The sequence below is a fragment of the Diabrotica virgifera genome, chromosome 2 (genome assembly GCF_917563875.1).
Source record: "Diabrotica virgifera virgifera chromosome 2, PGI_DIABVI_V3a".
Taxonomy (NCBI): Eukaryota; Metazoa; Arthropoda; class Insecta; order Coleoptera; family Chrysomelidae; genus Diabrotica; species Diabrotica virgifera.
In genome coordinates this window covers 89,000,028-89,018,239 of record NC_065444.1, presented here as the reverse complement: position 1 = coordinate 89,018,239, position 18,212 = coordinate 89,000,028, and the positions used below count along the sequence as shown (strand labels likewise).

At 34.0% G+C, this 18,212-nt stretch overlaps 1 protein-coding gene across 2 annotated transcripts in view; it reads left to right on the top strand.

Annotated features, from left to right (window-relative positions):
• Positions 1-310: 310 nt before the first annotated feature.
• Positions 311-18,212, top strand: part of LOC114332597 (uncharacterized) — a 40,339-nt gene continuing 22,437 nt past the window's right edge. Inside the window, exons 1-3 of one of the 2 annotated variants that reach the window (XM_028282419.2) lie at positions 311-381; positions 2,091-2,189; positions 12,271-12,402. In XM_028282419.2, the coding sequence (XP_028138220.1) occupies positions 2,115-2,189; positions 12,271-12,402 (207 nt within the window). In that variant the 5' untranslated portion in view covers positions 311-381; positions 2,091-2,114. Of the gene's footprint in view, positions 390-2,090; positions 2,190-12,270; positions 12,403-18,212 lie in introns of both variants that reach the window. The other variant, XM_028282420.2, reaches the window with a different exon arrangement.

Genomic DNA, 18,212 nt, shown 5'->3' with positions numbered 1-18,212 from the left:
AAAACTTACAACGTTAATTGTTACATATTCCTATCAAAGGATTTCTCATTAAAGGTTTAATTAACGTAGTTTTGGTACTTTGTTAAAAATGTATAGCATATACAACTTTTTTAAGCACGTCGACGATAGGTATCAATTACCTACATGAATAGAATATCAAATACGAGTAAAATAATGATCCGACTATCAATTTGGAATTTATTTCTAATATATTTTTCTACTTTTTACATAAATTATGTATTTATTTTTTTTGTAATGAGAAGGTTCATTATAATTTTCTGTATTTAAGCATCAAAAATTTAGTATGGTCTCATTGTTTCCTGATAATTTTGTGTGGTATTAAACTCTACTTTTATTTTGCTTTTTAGAAGCTAGTGATAGGTATTAAGGTTAAAAATATATTGTGAATTTATTATGATTTTCTTTCGAAGTCAAAATAATTATTTGTCGAATTTACGTACCTATATTTTTCCTTCTTGATTTTTGGCAAATTTCCTAAGCACATACTCCTGCCTCACGTATAGATGACAGACTGTTCAGTTTATCTCTCTGCATCTTTGCCTTCCTAACATAAGAATAATAGTAGTCGTTTACAATTCGTTTAGGATTTTGTGCTAAAAATATTTCATGGAGTCATATTTATTATAAATTGTTGTATTTTTTCTCACACGCATTTCAGCAATACGTCTTAGTCTACTGCTCATTGCTCCCTTTTAATTATTTTTTCTATTCTCGTACTACAGTGCATTCGTAACATGTGGAAACGGGCTATTATCTCATGACTTAATTATTTTCAGGGTTAAAGCTCTGACAGGTCGATTTTAATTTTTAAATTATGATTTTTTGACGTATATCCCATAATATTCATAGATGATTTTTTAAATGGGAATAGGGGTCGTGTGTTGGCTCATTTGAAAGATGATTCAATGCTCTACTCAGTGATATAAACATTAACATCATTATTTATACAGGGTGGCCAAAAAATAATTTTTGAATTGAAATAGTTGACGCAAAAAGAAGAATGTAAGTAATTTATTTAACTTAAAATACATTTTACTGATGTCACATATAATAAAAAAGGTTTATTTCATAAATAAACATTGCATTTCGCTTAAATTAAATGTAAAACAGCCACACACCTGCCTCTTGACAGTTTGAACATTTAATTTAAACGAAAAGAAATGTTTATTTGTCAAATAAACATTTTTTCCTCTTTTCTGACAGCAGTAAAGTGTATTTTGAGTTAAATAAATTACATGTATTCTTTTTTTTTGCGACAATTAATTTAATTCAAAAATTATTTTTTTGGCCACCCGGTATAAATAATGATGTTAATGTTTATACTACTGAATGGATAATTGAATCACCTTTCGAATGAGTTACCACACCATCCCTATTCCCATTTAAAAAAATCATCGATGACGTCATCACGCCCAAATCGATGACGTCACTATTATGGGATATACGTCAAAAAATCATAATTTAAAAATAAAAATCCACCTGTCAGAGCTTTAACTGTGAAAATAGGTAAGTCATGAGATAATAGACCATTTCCACACTTTACGAATGCACTGTATAATATATCAATAATTATGATGTCAATACCTGTATCATAATGAACTTTTTTGATACAGATTTTCATTACGATACAGTCTTTTAACCAATAGAATCGCGATATGGCATTCACGATGAAGGTGAAGGTGGCACACGCGCAGTGACCAATGGCGAGTCAAATGCATACGCTTTGACAGTTCTCAATATGTAAACAAACTGACAAATTATTTACATAATTTTTTTGCGTTACAAAATTAATAACTTTGAATATATTGTTTGTTGTGAATGATCATAGAAAAAACCGTGTATACAACTTGCATTTAATTATCATTATAAAGCCCGTACTCTATACGAAACTCGCCGCTAGGTGGCTCGTTTCGTATCCCGCATACTCGCTTCATAATGACCATCATTAAAATTGCTCGTTGCATAATATACTATTATTTTGCATTTAGTTAGTATATAATGTTAATTTGCTAAACAGTCATCATTTTGCATTTTTCTGCTATCTAATTTAATTAACTGATGATTTGTAGGCTAAAGGATTAAAAATAGAACCAATGATGAAAGCAATCTTAGTAGGAATTCTTTTGCTTTGCTGGTTTGACTCAACGTTATCCAGATTAGAAAAAAAGGTAAGCATGTAGATCCATGCGAATCGATAACCTGTCTATAAATGAAAAAATTTCATTTCAGGTATCATATAGCTTTTAGTCATAGTTGATATATAGTAAAAATATGTATCAACAGTATTAATTTATTTCTTCGGTAAAAGAAGTGAAAATATCTATAGAAAAACTAAGAAGCCACAAATCCCCAGGCAGCGATGGCATCCCAGCAGAGTTATTTAAGCACGGTGGAGAGCAGCTCACCAAGGTGATGCGAGAAATTGTTTGTAAAATTTGGTCTGAGGAGCAAATGCCTGAAGAATGGAGCTTAGGCTTAATATGCCCGTTACACAAAAAGGGAATCCAACTGTAATGCAATAATTACCACGGAATAACTCTCCTAAATACAGCATACAAGATATTGTCAAATATTTTGCACGAGAGATTGAAGCTTTATACCCAAAGATTTCTAGGAGAATATCAGGCAGGATTCAGACGTGGACGTTCAACCATTAACCAGATCTTTACACTACGACAGATCCTGGAAAAAGCGCAAGAGTTTAACATAGATATGTACCATATTTTTGTCGATTTTAAAGCTGCATATGACAGTGTCTTAAGACCAAGTCTCTACAACGCTATGAATGAGTTAGGAATTCCAAAAAAACTCATATGTATGATAAAAGTGACAATGGCGAAAATGATATCAGCCCTCGTCAACCCCATTTGAAATACATAGGGGGTTAAGGCAGGGAGATGCGCTGGCGTGTCAACTTTTTAATGTAGCATTAGAAAAGGTCTTACGAGACGCTAATATAGATAGCAGGGAAACAATATTCAATAGATCTGTCCAAATTCTAGCATATGCAGACGACGTGGACATTATAACAAGAACCAGAGCGAGAACTGCGGAAATCCTAACCGAGCTAGTAGTAGCAGCAGAATGAATGGAGTTACATAAAAATCGAAATAAAACCAAATTCATGGCGACTAACACAAACACAAGAGCTGGAAATATTGACGCAGATCTAATCATCAATGACCAAAACTTCGAAGCAGTCAAAGAGTTCATATATCTAGGGACATCGGTTAACCCCAATAATAACACATCAGGGGAAATAAAAAGACGAATAATAATTGCAAACAGGTGTTATCATAGTCTATCAAAGTACTTAGCTAACAAACGTCTGTCTCAAAAAACTCGTATAAGGCTGTATAGAACATTGATAGTCCCCATTCTCACATATAGATCAGAGGCATGGACGCTAACTAAAACAGATGAACCCGCTCTATCGATTTTTGAAAGAAAGGTACTACGTAAGATATTCGGAGCAGTCTGTGAGAACGGAATATATGCGTAGATATAACTTTGAACTGCAGAATATCTACAAGGATACGGTTGGTGGAAAAGATATTATCACTATAATTAAGCGAAACCGCCTGCAGTGGGCAGGACATGTAGCCCGGGCCCCTGAATCGAACATGATAAAAAAGATTCTAACAGCGCAACCCGTGGGAATGAGAAGACGGGGTAGACCAAAGCTGAGGTGGATGGACGGGGTAACACAATATGCCGAGAAGATCGGAGTCGGCAACTGAAAAATGCAAGCAAGGGACAGAACAGAATGGCGTAGAAATCTTGAGAAGGTCGAGGCCCTCTAAGGGCTGTAGCACCAAGATGATGAAGTATTAATTTATTGTCATTAGTATTTTTGATTGTATTAGACATTTTCCTCTGGATTCGTAGTCTAAATTAAAATTTTTCAAATGGTAGTTTTTTAGATATTATATCAACTGATTTGGTACTCCTAGCTTTTTCTTTGCTTTGAACATGTATCTTCCATTTACAGTGTCGTAGGCTGTCTTATAATCTATAAATATGCGGTGTCTCTATGTCGTTTTCTAGTGTTTTTTATAAAATTTTCTTCCAAAATATTTTAGGATTGCATTGTGATGAATTGTCGATTTACCAAGTTGGAAACCAGCCTCTTATATTTCTATTTATTTCGTTCTCCATATGGTGTCGATACGGTGACGTAGTATGTATAGTGGAGATTATTTTATACGCTACATTTGTAAGTGTAATTCTTCTGTGATTAGAGTTTTCAAGTATTTAATTTTTTGTGTATGGTACAAAATAGTCCAATACTGCAATCACCGAGGGGGATCCATGTGTCTATATTCTTTTATGAGCTGCACTCGTACTATGGTCTCATAGCCAACTTCTTTCATAGTTCAGCTGGGAGATTATGTATTCCGGATGGTTTGTTTCTAGCCAGTTCTTGAACTCTACCTTTAACTTTAAGAATTCTTGGTAGTTTTCCTTCGTTCTTGTCAGTTCCGCTTACAGAATTTCTTTCGTCTCTATAGTTTCTTCTTCTTCTTCTATATTAAATACCGAGATATTCGATCTATCTATCTATTGCCTTTCATTTGTCCAAAGTTAAACGTTGGCCTCCCCCTTATTCTTCCACTCTTCTCGGTTCAGTGCTAATCCTGTCCATCTGTTCTTTACGTATTTTTTAGGTCATTCAACCATCTCGTCTGTGGTCTGCCCTTTCCTCTTTTATGGTTCCATGGTCTCCAGTGGGTTATCGCTTCATCCCATGTTCCGTCTCTTTGTCTGCTGTTGTATCCTGCAAATTTTAATTCGACAGTAGTTGCATGTTTGTTTACGTGTTTCACTTTGGTTTTATTTCTGATCCACGTATTTTTTATCACCTTGATATTATATATTGATACCCAGCATCTGCCTTTCCATTCCCCTTTGAGTTTAAGCTATCTTTTCCGTATTTTCCTTTGTGAAGATCCATATCTGTGCTCCATATTCAAGTACTGGTAGGATATATTGATCATATATTTTTGGGCAGAAGTATTGGGCATAGTTCTGGTTTTTCAGGATATAGTACACTTTTCAGAATGTCAGCAATGCGGGTTTTATTCTCCTTTTGGTTTCTGCTGTTTGATTTTTTTTACTTAGTTTCATTATTTGCCCTAGATTGATATATGTACTCCTTGACTTTCTGTATTGTACTTGTTTCTGTTTGCATGGTTTCGTTGTCTCCTTCTACCTTTGTCATATATTTAACTTTTGTGTAGTTCATTTTCAGACCTATCTCCTACCTAGACCTAGACCTACCTACCTAGACCAATTATTGTGTCATTATTTTGTTAAGATCTTTCATATTGTCTGATATCACCGCTATTCATCATTCTTTTTGCCTTATCCCTATGCGGGGTCGGCTTACCTTATTGCATTTCTCCACACAATTCTATCTTGGGTCATATCAATGTCAATCCCCTTTACCAACATGTCCTGCCTTATCGTATCCCCCCAGGTCTTCGTTGGTCTTCCTCTCCTACTCCTTCCAGGAATCTGCACTTCAGCTATTCTTCGTACTGGGTGATTAACGTCTCGACGTTGAACATGACCAAACCATTTTAACCTATGCTCTCTCATTTTGGCATTAATTGGTGCCACACCTAGGCTTCCCCTGATATACTCATTTCTAATTTTATCCTTCTTTGACACTCCACTCATCCATCTAAGCATTCTCATTTCCGCCACATGAATTCGTTGTTCCACTTTCTTCTTCACTGCTCAACATTCAGTTCGGTACATCATAGCCGGTTTTATGGCTGTTTTATAGAATTTTCCCTTCAGCTTCATTGGAATTTTTCTGTCACACAACACACCACTCGCTTCTTTCCACTTCATCCATCCAGCCCTAATTCTACTGCATGCATCTCCATCTATTTCTCCATTACTCTGTAATACCGATCCCAGGTACTTAAAACTATTGCTTTTTACAATCAGTTCACCATCCAAAGATACCATTTTATTTGTAGTAACTCCATATTTAAATGAACATTCCAAATACTCTGTTTTTGTCCTAGTAGGTTTTAAACCTTTTTCCTCCAGAGGTTGCCTCCACTGTTCCAGTTTTTGTTCTAAGTCTCTTTCACTATTTCCTACTAACACGGCATCATCAACATACATTAAGCACCATGGAATGTTACCCTGTAGTTTCGCTGTTATCTGGTCCAAAACTAATGAGAATAAATACGGACTAAGCACAGAGCCTTGGTGCAATCCTACTTTCACATGAAATTTATCAGTCTCTCCCACACCTGTCCTAACACTAGTCGTTGCTCCGTCATACATATCCCTCACAATCTTTAAATATTCGCCAGGGATTCCTTTCTTATTGAGTGCACACCACAGAATCTCTCGAGGAACTCTACCATATGCTTTCTCAAGATCAATAAATACCATATGAGCGTTTGTTTCTTTACTCCTGTATTTTCCCATCAACTGCCTTATAATGAAAATTGCATCTGTTGTTGATCTGCCCTGCATAAAGCCAAATTGATTCTCGGATATTTCGGTCTCTTCACGTATCCGTTTATCAATTACTCTTTCCCATATTTTCATGGTGTGGCTAAGCAGTTTTATAGCCCTGTAGTTTGTACATTGTTGTATATCTCCCTTGTTTTTGTAAACAGGTACCAGTATACTGCTTCTCCATTCGTCTGGCATTTGTACAACTTCCGTAATTGTATTAAATAGACCTGCTAGCCACCTTGTTCCTACCGTATCATCTGGTCCTACCGCTTTTCCGTTCTTTATTTTTTGAAGCGCTTGAGCCAGTTCCTCGTTTGTTATTTTGGCGACCATTGCTGCTACTGTCTACGTTGACTTTACAGGCTGTCTGTCAAATTCTTCATTTAATAATAGACGGAGAGCTAGAGCCGAAAAATCATCGTCACAAGTAATATGGAGGTTTTCCTGTGAAATGTGTCCATTGTATATTGACAATTATGAACCCTTTAAGGCTGACACCTCAGTGGATACTGGAAGTAGCAATAAGGGATGAAAGGGGAAAGTTAGTGCAGTCATTAAAGTTTTTACTTCCTATTTTGTTAAACCTCCATCGATTTGCATGAAAATAGGTGACTTTTTAGAGCATACCTCAAGAAATAAAACTGATTTGGTGCCAACTTGCACTTTTGCCCTGGTGGTGAATACCACCCCTTCCCGCGGGTGAAAACAATTTTATTAAAAATAACCCCACAAATCGATAGAGGGACAAATTTTAAGTAAAATTTGTTATATCATGTTATTAGAATAAATCAATATTTTTGAGTTTTGAGATCAAAGATTTGTCTATTTATTTAAGAGCATATGCGTGAAGTTACGGATGATAAAAAGAACATGTTAATTAATTGTATGTTAGTAAAATATTATTTTTATAATATTTGGATATTTAATTGAATTTCTATCAATATAAACGGAATATGTCCAGAAACTGGGGGTGTCCAATAATGGATACATTTGACATATTCGAATACACTTTTGCTAAATTTATAATATCGAAATAATATAAAAATAATATTTCAGTAACATACAAATAAATAACATGTTCTTTTTATCATCAGTAACTTTACGCATCTGCTCTTAGACAGACAAATATTTGATCTTTAATAACTCAAAAAGTATTGATTTATTTTAATAACTTGATATAACAAATTTTACTTATAATTTTTCCCTCTATCGATATGTGGGGTTATTTTTAATAAACTAGTTTTCACCCCCGAGAAGGGGTGGTCTCCACCCCAGGGTAAAAGTGCAAGTTGTGAAAACCTTTAAAGACTACACTAACTTTCCCCTTTCATCCCTTATTGCTACTTCCTGTAACCACTGAGGTGTCAGCCTGAAAGGGGTCATAATTATTATAAATATTATCTGCTAGTGCTTCTGTAAATTATTCTGAGGATATTGTGTCCCCTTGCTTAATTATTCCTCTATTTATTATTATTGTTTTGGTGTTTTGGTGTGGATGTTTTATTGTGATTGTGGCTTTTTCGTAGATGTTTTTCAACTTATCTGTGTATCGATAGTCGATCCTTTCATTTATTAGCGAGGATTATAATATGATCCATTGTTCAATGCTGTCAAAGGCCTTTTCAAAATCCACAAAAACAATATATAGCAATATTCTGTACTCATTAGCACGTTCTGTGAGTATTTTCATTGTTACCAAGTGGTCTGTTGTGGTATATCCCTTTCTGAATCGAGCTTGATACACCAGGGAAATAAGGCAAAAATATACCATGTCCGGGACACTTGAGCTGCCAGGTTGCAAATGGATTTTTTGGGTACTATATACCTAATAATACATTATAAATACAAAAATGTCCGTCACAGTTTGGACGAGAATTTTAGTTATTAACAAATAAGGATCAAAAATGAGAGTTTTTTTCGTTTAAATCGCTACAGGTAAAAATAGGGTAATTAAATGTCTTATTTATAATATTTTTCTTTTAGTACAGTTATTCTCAACCTGTGGGGCGCGCCCCCCTAGGTCGGCGCGCTTTTAGTAATGGGGGCCGTGAGCATATCAAATAAAAACCACCAACAATATTGACTAATTTACTAAAATCAAGGCAAAACAAAATTCTGACAAAATGAAAAATAAAATACACATGTATATCATGTAACAAAGTTTATCGAAACAGGGTGTAATATAAGAAATAGACGCTCTCAGATCTTTTTCTATATTTAGCTGTGATCTATATTTGGTCTTCAAAGCAGCCATCGCGGAAAATCCTGTTTCGCAAAGGTAGGATGTTGAAAACGGTAATAGTATACGGAACGCTTTGGTTTTCAGTGCAGAAAACATCATACTGTTTTTGTCGAAATATTCAAGGTTCATTATTATTGCATAAATAGATTGTTATTGTAACAGGGGGGCGCGGTGAAAATAATTATGGAAAATTGGGTCGCAAATGGTAAAAGGTTGAGAAACGCTGTTTTAGTAGATGAGCCAAGGTTTAAAATAGCGTTTTTTGAAATTTGGTCCGAATATTTTTTTGCTTCGGTTATTGCAAAATAAAACTAAAGTTTCGAAAATAAAAAATTTGCTATAACTTTTGCGAAAATAAATTTAGGACTTTCATATTGCACAAAAAGTTGAGTCAAATACAATGCACAAAAATTTTTAAGACGATGCGTCAATTAGTTTAAATTTTATTCAATTTGTTTATCCAAAAGAGCTTTTTTTTTTCACAATGTTATTGTTCAAAAAATAATAACGATACAGCAATTATGTGAAAACAACATGAAAGGAAAATATTCATGTTTTCAAAACATTTAAAAAAATAATTAAAATCTCAATTTCGTCACTCAGAAAACATTTTACTAAGATAGAGTCATTTTTGGCTTATAAACAATTTGAATAACTTTGTTGATATTAATAATTGTAGGCTAAAACAACAGTTTATTTTGAAAAACTGGTATTTTTATACGAATTTTCAAAGAAGAACTTTTCGCCTAGGTTAATTACGGTCAAAGTTAGCCACTTTTTTCGTTAAATTGACGGCTACTTTGTTTATAACAATTAACCAACTTAACTATTGCCATTTTGAAGTTGAAGATATATAGGTTATGTGTAAAAGTTTGAGTAAACTTTGAACCTCAACAGAGTGGTTAATAAAGCTTTATAAATGGCGTCCGAACGGAGATAATTCGTGGTCGGTGGAGGGGAATTACTAAAATAGGTGCACTCAAAAAACGAAATTGATTCTGCAAACATATGCTGCGATTAATATCGTTGGAACTTGTTGATGGATTTTGATCATAATTTTTTTAATTTGTATGTACTCGTAGTCTTATAGAGTACGTTATGTACACACAAACCCACCTAACATTACAGAATGTTAGGGGGAACTCCCCTTATCACTCAGGGATATGAAAAATAGATTACGACCGATTCTAAGACCTACCGAATATACATTTATAATTTCATAAAAATCGGTCAAGCGGTTTCGGAGGAGTATGGAAACTAACACTGTGACAGGAGAATTTTATAGATGTAAATATATAGATGGCTATTAACAAAAAGGGGTTGGTGAAGAGTGAAAATTAAGGGTTGTGTGTATTTTTTAATTCTACATCATATAAAATTAAGGTAGATAATTTTGTCCAAAAAAATATAAAAAAATGTCAAGTGGGCAACCCCCCTTATAACTTATGGGTATAAAAAATAGATTAAAACCTCTTCAACGTCCTACAGGGTAAACGTGTAAAATTTTATAAAAATCGGCCAAGCCGTTTCGGAGTAGTATGGTAACTAACACTGTTACAGGAGAATTTGATGTAAATAATACATAGAAGTGACTGCGAATTAAATAATAAAAGTGGCTAATTTTAAACCTAATTATCCTAGGCAAAAAGTTTTTTTTCTGAAAATTCGTATAAAAATACCAGCTTTTGAAATCCTAAAGTAGATTTACTCTGTAGTCAATAGGTTTGTTCTAGCAAACAGTCAAACTAGTCCGAAACCGTCAGCAAACAGTTAATCAGTGAGAGTCACCAGTGCTATCCCATCTAGTCGCGCTGGTCGACTATTCGCTGATGGTTTCAAACCGTTTGAAACTAATGCTAGAACAAACCTAATATTAACAAATTTAGTCAAATTGTTTAGAAGCCAAAAATGACTCTATTTTACTAAACTTTTTTAGGAGTGATAAAAACGAATTTTTAATGATTTTTGCCAATACTTTAAAAATATAACTATCATTCTTGCATGTGGTTTTCACAGAATTGCTATGTCATTATTATTTTCTGAACAATTACATGGCGAAAAAAAAGCTCTTTGCGATAAACAAACTGAATAAAATTTAAACTAATTAACGAATCATCATAAAAATTTTTTGTGCATTATATGGAATGTTTGACTCAATATTTCTTGCAATATGAAAGTCTTAAGGCCATTTTCGCAAAAGTTATAGCACATTTTTTATTTTTGATATTTTAGTTTTATTTTGCACTTTTCGAAACAACAAAGGATCGGACCAAAATTCAAAAAAGTGCCATTTTAAACATTGGCTCATCTACAAAAAGAAGAGTATTATAAATAAAATATTTAATTACCCTATTTTTACCTGTAGCGATTTAAACGAAAAAACTGCCATTTTTGACCCCTATTTGTTAATAACTAAGTTTCTCGTCCGAACTGTGACAGGCATTTTTGTATTTATAATGTATTTCTATAGTACCCAAAAAATCCATTTGCATCCTGGCTGCTCAAGTGTCCCGACAAAAACCTTATTTCTCTGGACTATGATCTCGACATTGGTATCCGTCTAGTTTTCCTGTTAATATGTTTGTTATATACAGTGCGTCCATAAAGTAACGCATAAATTCGTTATTTCATAAACCGGCGACTCTAAGAAAAAATCCCGAAACAGGTCGATTTTTATTTTTAAATTAAGATTTTTTGGCATATATATCATACTAGTGACGTCATCCATCTGGGAGTGATGACGTAATCAATGATTTTTTTAAATGGGAACAGGGGTCGTGTGATAGCTCGTTTGAAAGGGTATTCAATTCTCTATCCAATAGTGTAAACATTAACATAATTATTTATACCGGGTGTTCAAAAAACATTTTTTTAATTAAAATAAGTGAGACAAAAAGAAGAATATATGTAATTTATTTAATTCAAAATGCATTTTACTGCTGTCAGTAAACAGAAAAAAAAATTATTTGACAAATAAACATTGATTTCCGTTTAAACGAAATGTTTAAACTGCCAATAGCAGGTGGGTGGCAGATTTAACATTGAATTTAAGCGAAAAACAATATGTATTTGTCAAATAAACATTTTTTTCCTGTTTCCTGACAACAGTAAAACGTATTTTGAATTCAATAAATATTACATACATTCTTCTTTGTCTCAATTATTTTAATTAAAAAAATGTTTTTTTGAACACCTTGTATAAATAAGTATATTAATGTTTATATTAGTGAATAGAGAATTGAATACCCTTTCAAATGAGCTACCACATGACCCCTATTCTCATTTAAAAAAATCATCGATTGCGTCATCATGCCCAGATGGATGACGTCACTAGTATGATATATATGCCAAACAAATCGGAATTTAAAAATAAAAATCGACCTGTTTCGAGATTTTTTCTTAATATCGCTGGTTTACGAAATAATGAATTTATGCGATACTTGATATTTGATATTTTGTTAGATATTTGATGTTTATAGTAATTGAATGTGGAGTAAATATTTTAATTTTATTTATTAAAGGATTTCGGCCCGGCTCTCCTAAAGCACGTCGATAGATGGCATACTATTTGCAGAAGGGTAACAGGTGCGTCAGAAGATCAAATAGATAGGGTCTACAATGGAACTTTCCCCGAAGGCGATGATGCTTTACAGGTAAGAGTCTAAATTTAGTCTAAGGTCGAAGTGTTACAAAATTTCTATTCGTTTCTTTATGACATTTTTTCTTCCTTCCTCTTTTTGAACTGCACCGATTCAGTACATTTTTTTGTCTCAGCGAATATCTTTAATGTTGTTTAACTTCTTATCGGTGTTGGGGTGTTTTATAGAGGTAGTACCTTTTATGAGAACGGCCACATCGAGCGTAATATACGGGAGATGGTTCGAAGTAACTGGTCCTCATAAGACATCCAACTGTCACTTATGGCTCCACGTGCCACAACCTGGGCAACTGCATTGGTCTGTAGGCTATACTAAGTGAGGGTAACCACCGAGCGATTGCCGGTATAAGCAATCTCCACTTACTAGCCAACAGCTTCGATAAGCGATACACAATGGCCAGGAAATGGCAAATGCCCCACAACTAATCATGGTATGTTTTATTATGCCGGAAGCGACACCACAACCCATCGATACGGAGTTGGAGTCATCATCTCAAAAAAATGTAAAGATGCTGTAGCAAATTTTACTCCATTCTCAGAGCGCGTGATGTTAATACAACTGAAAGATAAGAAAAACATAATAAACATCATACAAGTGTACGCTCCTACAGCAGACAAAGACGAAGAGGAAATAGAACAATTCTATAATAACTTAGAAGAGGTGATGAGAACAACAAAGAGACAACACATTAACATAGTAATGGGCGATCTGAACGCCAAGGTAGGTCAGGGTAAAGTTGGAGAAAATGTCGGTGAATACGGCTTAGGTAATAGAAATGAAAGGGGTGATCGTTTAGTTCAGTTTTGTCAAAGCGAAGATTTAATAATAACTAATACATTCTTTAAATTACCCCCAAGGAGACTGTATACGTGGACGTCACCTCAACACACACAAGAAAAAGTAATCAGAAACCAAATAGATTACATAATGGTGACAAAAGATACCGTAATGCCGTGAAATGTACTAAAACTTACCCTGGAACTGATATCGGTTCGGATCATAATCCAGTAGTATCTGTGTTAGAAGCTAGACCAAAGAAAATGAGAAAAACCATCATCCCAGCGTTAGACTTAAGTCAGATTAAAAGTGAACACCGACGACAAACAGTGCGCGAAGACATCAACACTGGCCTCAGTGTAGCACAAAACCAAATCCACAGAACAGACAACATATATGAAAAACTGAAGTATTAAACACTATAATAAGAACTACGGGAAAGAAACACCTAACCAAATCTCCAAAGAAACATAAGGTGTGGATGACACCAGACATACTAGAACTAATGGATGAAAGACGCAAATTGAAGAATAATTCAGAAAAATACAGAGAGGTTGATAAGAACATAAAGCAAATAATAAAGAAGGCCAAAGAATCATGGATTAAAGAACAATGTGTAGAAATGGAAGACTATGAAAGAAAGTATGACACATTCAATATACATAAAAAAGTAAAAGAACTTACAGGAACCCAAAGAAGAGATCAAATAAGTTTGCTTAAGGACAAAGACGGAAATATTATTGTAGACTTAACAGAAAAAATTAATAGATGTAGTGAATACATAAGAGAATTTTTAGAGGACAAAACAGAAATAACATTGACAAGGTAAATGGTGAAGCGGGACCTGAAATCCTATAATGTGAAGTAGAAATGGCACTTAGAAATTCCAAAACTGGAAAGGCAAATGGACCCGATGAGGTTCCTACTGAATTACTAAAGCTCTTGAATGATGAATCAATAGGTATAATATTGCACTTATTTAACACAGTATACAATACTGGTATTATACCTCAAGAGTGGCTGCTGTCTACATTCGTTACACTGCCAAAGAAATCCAATGCAAAAGAATATCTTTAATGAGCCATCTACTAAAGATATTTCTAAAAATCATCCACAACCCAGTTTATCAAAAGTTGGAGTCAGATATTAGTAATACACAGATGGGGTTCAGAAAAGGACTAGGTACTCGAGAAGCTCTCTTCGGTTTGAATGTTCTTACACAAAGATGCCTAGACGTTAATCAAGAAGTACATGCATGTTTTATCGATTTTGAAAAAGCGTTTGACAGAGTACGCCACGATAGGCTAAGATACATTCTTGAAAGAAAGACATAGATAATAAAGATCTGCGAATAATTCTCAACTTATATTGGAATCAGAAAGCTAACATCAAAATAGAAAACGAGATATCAAAAGCAATAGAAATACGTAGAGGAGTAAGACAGGGATGCATTTTGTCACCGCTGCTATTTAATGTCTATAGTGAAAGCATCTGTCAGGAAGCCCTTTTGCAAGCAAATGAAGGAATCGTAATCAATGGAGAGGTTTTAAATAATATTCTATACGCAGACGACACTGTAATAGTTCCAAGAACGGTAGAAGAATTACAACGATTACTTACAAACATAAATATTGCTTGCAACAATTATGGCATAAACATTAATATCAAAAAAACCAAGTATATGGTCTTCAGTAAAATCATGACACAACCAGCACATATTAGTATAAACGGCATTCAAATTGAAAAAGTATCAAGTTATAAATACTTGGGAACTTTAATAAACGAAACTGGAGACCAAAACAATGAAATAAAAAGACGTATCGAAATTGCCAGGGCCACCTTCATAAAGATGAAAAAATTCTTCATCAACAGAGATCTAAGCATCGCTCTACGATTAAGAATGCTAAGAGGCTACGTATTTAACACGCTATTATACGGTGTAGAGGCCTGGACTTTCAAACAGAACAACATAAAAAATATTGAAAGTTTCTAGATGTGGTGCTACCGTCGAATGCTGAAGATAAGTTGGGTTGAAAGAATCACAAATCTTGAAGTAATACGAAGGATAGGAAGAGACCCAGAAATTTTGTTAACGATAAAACGAAGAAAACTCGAGTATTTTGGTCACCTGATGAGAGGTCATAAATACGCATTACTTCAAAATATAATGCAAGGAAAAATAGAAGGAAAACGGAATCCAGGCCGTAGAAGAATGTCGTGGATGCGGAATTTAAGAGAGTGGTTTGGCTGCACCACTAATGAACTTTTTAGGTCAGCTGTAAACAAAGTCAGGGTAGCCTTGATGATTTCCAATCTCCGATAGGAGTGGCACAAGAAGAAGAAGAAGAACTTCTTATCTTATGGATGAGTCTCCATATATCTTGTTATAAAGAAATAAACAAGGTATACAAACTGCACAAATACAAATATTCGTAAGCTAGAGCAGGCCATAAATCGACATTAATAAGTAATCTTCTACTTCTCTGACTGTAGTTGGCTAGACGGATGATTGACACTTTCCTACAAATTACCGCCGCACTGCTTTAATCCCAAGAGATTCTGCTGTTCAAGAACAGTGGATTCTTACTTGTTGTCCCAAGGCTTGTCCTGAGCTGGCAATAATTCTTGCATTCGTCATCCATAAAAGACATGGATAATTTTTAATCGCGTCAACCTTGGAACAATTGTTATCAATAATCACTCAACTAACGTTCTGCAACTATGTTTATATTCGCCATACTGATATGTACCTATCATTTGTGTTTGTCTGAGATTTTAAGTATGTTGTTCTAAGGGGGGGGGGGGTATGGTTTGAAATATTTAATTTTTTTTATTATTTCAAATAAAAGTGCATACTTTCAAGAATACTCTCTGAAAATTTCAAAATAATCGGAGTAAAATTACCAGAGATACAGGATGTTGAATATCCCTACCTTCGACTCGCGTTGCCGCTACTTCGCGCCAGCACGCTTGAGCGTAGTGAGAAACGTTACACAACTGTTCGCCTTCTCTTTTGTAGATTACTCCGCAATTCAAAAAACACATTCCAATGTTCATCACTTTACGATTTGGCAGACAAATAAGAAGATGAAGATGCAGTTGTCAAAACTTTAAACGCATTTTTCTCAAAACTGCTTTTTCAAATGCGGTGGACACTGTAACTGAAAAACTACTTGACCGATCTACCTGAAATTTTGCACAGATTTTCTTTAGACATTTCGTGAGGTAACAACGTCGAGATATTTTTCGTTTTGTGCATATTTTCTGTTCAACAATATTAAATCTGTTATGAAGATGAAGATGCAGTTGTCAAAACTTTAAACGCATTTTTCTCAAAACTGCTTTTTCAAATGCGGTGGACACTGTAACTGAAAAACTACTTGACCGATCTACCTGAAATTTTGCATAGATTTTCTATAGACATTTCGTGAGGTAACAACGTGGAGATATTTTTCGTTTTGTGCTTATTTTCTGTTCAACAATATTAAATCTGTTGGTTTTCACAAAATTTTTATCAAAATTTCGTATTTTTGACTTCTGAGTTATACCAAAAATTCAAAAATCCTTAAAAATAAAAAAACTCGACGTTGTTACCTCGTGAAACTCATAAGCTAATTAAATCTTTTTGAATTTTTTGTTTCGTGTGATCCAGTGATGAGTTCTGATGTCCACCGCAAAATCCATTTTTTTGGCGATTCAATTTCCATCGGCTTCTGGAATTATAATATACACAGAAAGGGCTTTTACGTTACCAAGTTATTTAATTATTGATTAAAAACTACTTATCTAAAAGTTTAGTTGAAAATTAAAAATTTTGTTGGAAAATCCCACTTTCTCCGGGGAAATTTTTCGTCGAAGTAAATCGGAAAAAAACACATCTCTATGCATAATTTAATTGCGGTGAATTTTTATTTGGGTATTTTTGGTCTAAAGTTAAAATCTTTGGAGTTATTGAGCAAAAATTGAAAAAAACACGATTTTAGGGCGCCATTTTGTTTATAAAAAAGTAGCACACTATCTGCGGACTTGCATATCTATATTATTAGTATATACAATCATAAGATTCGATTCCAACAATAAAATTGCTGTTAAATAACTTTTCCCAAAAATGGCCTATTCTCCGATAATCAGCCCAGACTATAGATCATCTGCCCTACAAACCAGATTGATTGCCTTTTGATTTTGTTATCTTTGAACCACTTGAAAACGGTGTAAAAATGTTTACATTTTAAACTATTACAATAGTTTTCAGCCAGACAAAAAATATGCCGTGAAAGAATTTTTCGAGCAACAGCGACAAAAATTTTTTAGGCATGGTGTTTATTTCTTGGTGATGCAATGGGATACTTTACATAATTAGTGTAATGGTAATCATTTGTAGATGAATTTAGCCATAATTTTGTTCTGGACCAAAGACGGATTTCAACTGAAAGAGCCTCGTATAAAGAAATATAAAGTGAACCATTTTAAATTTCGTTATAATCGTATTTATTTTTATTATTTTAAAGCTAATTGGCTTTCCTCAAAGCCATAAATTCCACAAAAAGAAGAAGAAGAAGAAGAAAAAATTCCTACGCATTACTACACCCTTCCTCGAGGCACTTACGAAATTATTTCAAAATTGCAAAATTTTTCATCAAGTTATCGCGAAAAAGAATAAAAATTGAGATTATATCTCACCGCGCGACTACTCGCGGGTTAAAACGTTTTTATATGTATACTTGGCTTGGTTGTTGTCACGGTCTCCGCAAATTTTGTAATCCATTTTAAAAATAGTTGCAGGCTACCTAGGTACCTGAAATTTTCAGAATAGCTTAGAACTAGCTAGCAATGCAATATTTAACTGCTATTATACAGGGTGATTGATTATTGGGGTAAAGCTCCGTAGATTCGTTATAGTAATGAATAGCGAAAAAAGTTAATAACAAAAATTGTAGTCAACTTTGAACTTCACATTACAAAATTATTTAGAATGTTACAGGGTGTTCGATAACATAGTGGCAGATCAAAGTTGTGGTTTTTTAAAT